This window comes from Mytilus galloprovincialis, chromosome 8 (assembly GCF_965363235.1).
Source record: "Mytilus galloprovincialis chromosome 8, xbMytGall1.hap1.1, whole genome shotgun sequence".
NCBI lineage: Eukaryota > Metazoa > Mollusca > Bivalvia > Mytilida > Mytilidae > Mytilus > Mytilus galloprovincialis.
This window is the reverse complement of record NC_134845.1, coordinates 93,549,106-93,551,283: the sequence shown is the minus strand read 5'-3', so window position 1 is coordinate 93,551,283 and position 2,178 is coordinate 93,549,106. Positions and strand designations below refer to the sequence as shown.

Genomic DNA, 2,178 nt, shown 5'->3' with positions numbered 1-2,178 from the left:
TAAGCTAAATTTACGTATACGTTATGGTTTGTACCCATTGTTAAAAGCCAAAGCTAATATCTATTGTAGTCTCCATCATTATCTGATTGATAGCGGTCTTCTTAACAATCACACAATATATTTTTATATTCAGATAGATACGTGAAAATGTGAAGATGTTATAAACTATTAGTATGTCAATTTCTTATTCTCATTTTGAAGTACATATAGTTCACAGAATCGTGAGACTTGAACACGTGGTAGAGATAATAACTTAAGTATTTCTTATGTATACATTTACATGTTGCAAGGCTCATCGGTTAATATAGTCCATGATCTGACTATTATTATATAAACTATCAATATCTGAACTTGGCATAAAGAACTGAGCTAAAATGAAAGGGTTATGGATATTTGTCGTTTTAAATATATTGGCAATTTCAAAAGGCAGGAAAAATGTTTTATTCATCGTGATGGATGATTTAAGACCACAGCTTGGAGCATATAATGGACCATATTTCCCAGGATCAGGTCAGTCACAGATGCATACACCTAACATCGATGGCCTTGCCTCCAAAAGTCTGCTTCTAAAAAGGGCATACGTTCAGCAAGCACTTTGTTCACCAAGTAGAGCATCATTTATGACTGGTAGACGGCCAGATACCACACACGTATATGATCTACACACATATTTCAGAAGCGTCGGTGGTAATTTTACAACGATTCCACAATATTTCAAATCGAAAGGTTATGAAACTGCTGGAATGGGAAAAATTTATCATCCAGGCGTTGCTTCTAACAATAACGATCCTTTATCATGGAGTTTGCCATATTTGAGAGGAGATCATAATTGGGAGGATACAAATCATAGTTGGAAAGGCATTCCAGATTCATTGTTAAAAGACAAACCTTTAGTAGATAAACAGATAGCTGATTATGCCATCTCCACCTTGCAGCATCTCGCACCGGCCGCAAAATCCGGTCACAAACCATTTTTCTTAGCCGTAGGATTTTATAGACCACATTTACCATTTGTTTTCCCTCAATCGTTTATTCATAATTACCCATGGAGTGACGTCCATCTGCCGGATAATCAGTTTGCGCCAAGATCAATGCCAACAATTGCTTGGACTCATTCTAATGAATTGTGGAGTTATCAAGACATAAAGGATACGAATTTCACTGGTGACATTAATACAACTCTTCCACACGCTACAGTTATAAATCTTCGTCGTGCTTACTATACATCTGTTAGTTGGGTAGATTCTTTAATAGGTAATGTGTTAGCCGAGCTTTCTAGATTAGGACTCGACAGCAATACTGTAGTGTCATTTGTTGGGGATCATGGATGGAAACTAGGTGAGCACGGAGCTTGGGCAAAACACACGAACTTCAACGTAGATACGCATGCTCCAATGATGGTAAAGATACCTGGCATGACTGATAAAGGTATTGTGAGTGAAAAACTAACAGAATTTGTTGATTTATTTCCGACTTTAGTTGAAGCCGCTGGAGTGAGTCCAGTCCCATTGTGTCCAGAAAACTCTGCCACTGTTTCCGTATGCCACGAGGGACAGAGTCTTATTCCACTTATCAAAAATCCAAACATTGCATGGAAAAATGCATCCTTTTCTCAATACCCGCGTAGGCATAGTCACCACGATATTATGGGATATACAATTACTACTGAACGTTATAGATATACAGAATGGGTTAGATTCAATAAACCTACTTATAAACCCGACTGGAATACTGTTGTTGACGCTGAACTATACGATCATCAGGTAGACCCCCATGAAAATATCAACAAAGTCCACTATCATAGTCAATCTAACATCAAAATGCAATTAAGTCAACAGCTACGTGCTGGATGGAGAGATACACTACCAAGCAGTGCAATATCACATGGATTTGGACGTTGAAACTCATACCTAATAAATATCGGGCAAAACTATTTTAAAAAATAAAAAAAAAAGCTTTTGTTTTCTTCATGTTCTTGTTTGTGACAAAAGTAATTGCTCATTGTAATGGACGTGGCGTTACGCGCTTCAGTTTTGCCCTTAATTTGTTCAAGGATATTTCTCAAATGTTATCATCATCTCCAGAAGAACATATATAGCTATAAAATATATTTTTTATTCTATCATTTATCTAAGGATAGTATTTGTACATGTTCTCAACAAAGAAATAAAACAAGTA

The 2,178-nt window shown here is 36.5% G+C and overlaps 1 protein-coding gene across 1 annotated transcript; it reads left to right on the top strand.

The window, feature by feature from the left end:
* The first annotated feature begins 284 nt into the window (after positions 1–284).
* On the top strand, positions 285–1,970 carry LOC143042862 (iduronate 2-sulfatase-like). The gene has a single exon (XM_076215346.1). The coding sequence runs from the start codon at positions 375–377 to the stop codon at positions 1,899–1,901; it is 1,527 nt and encodes a 508-aa protein (XP_076071461.1). The 5' UTR covers positions 285–374; the 3' UTR covers positions 1,902–1,970.
* The last annotated feature ends 208 nt before the right edge of the window (positions 1,971–2,178 follow it).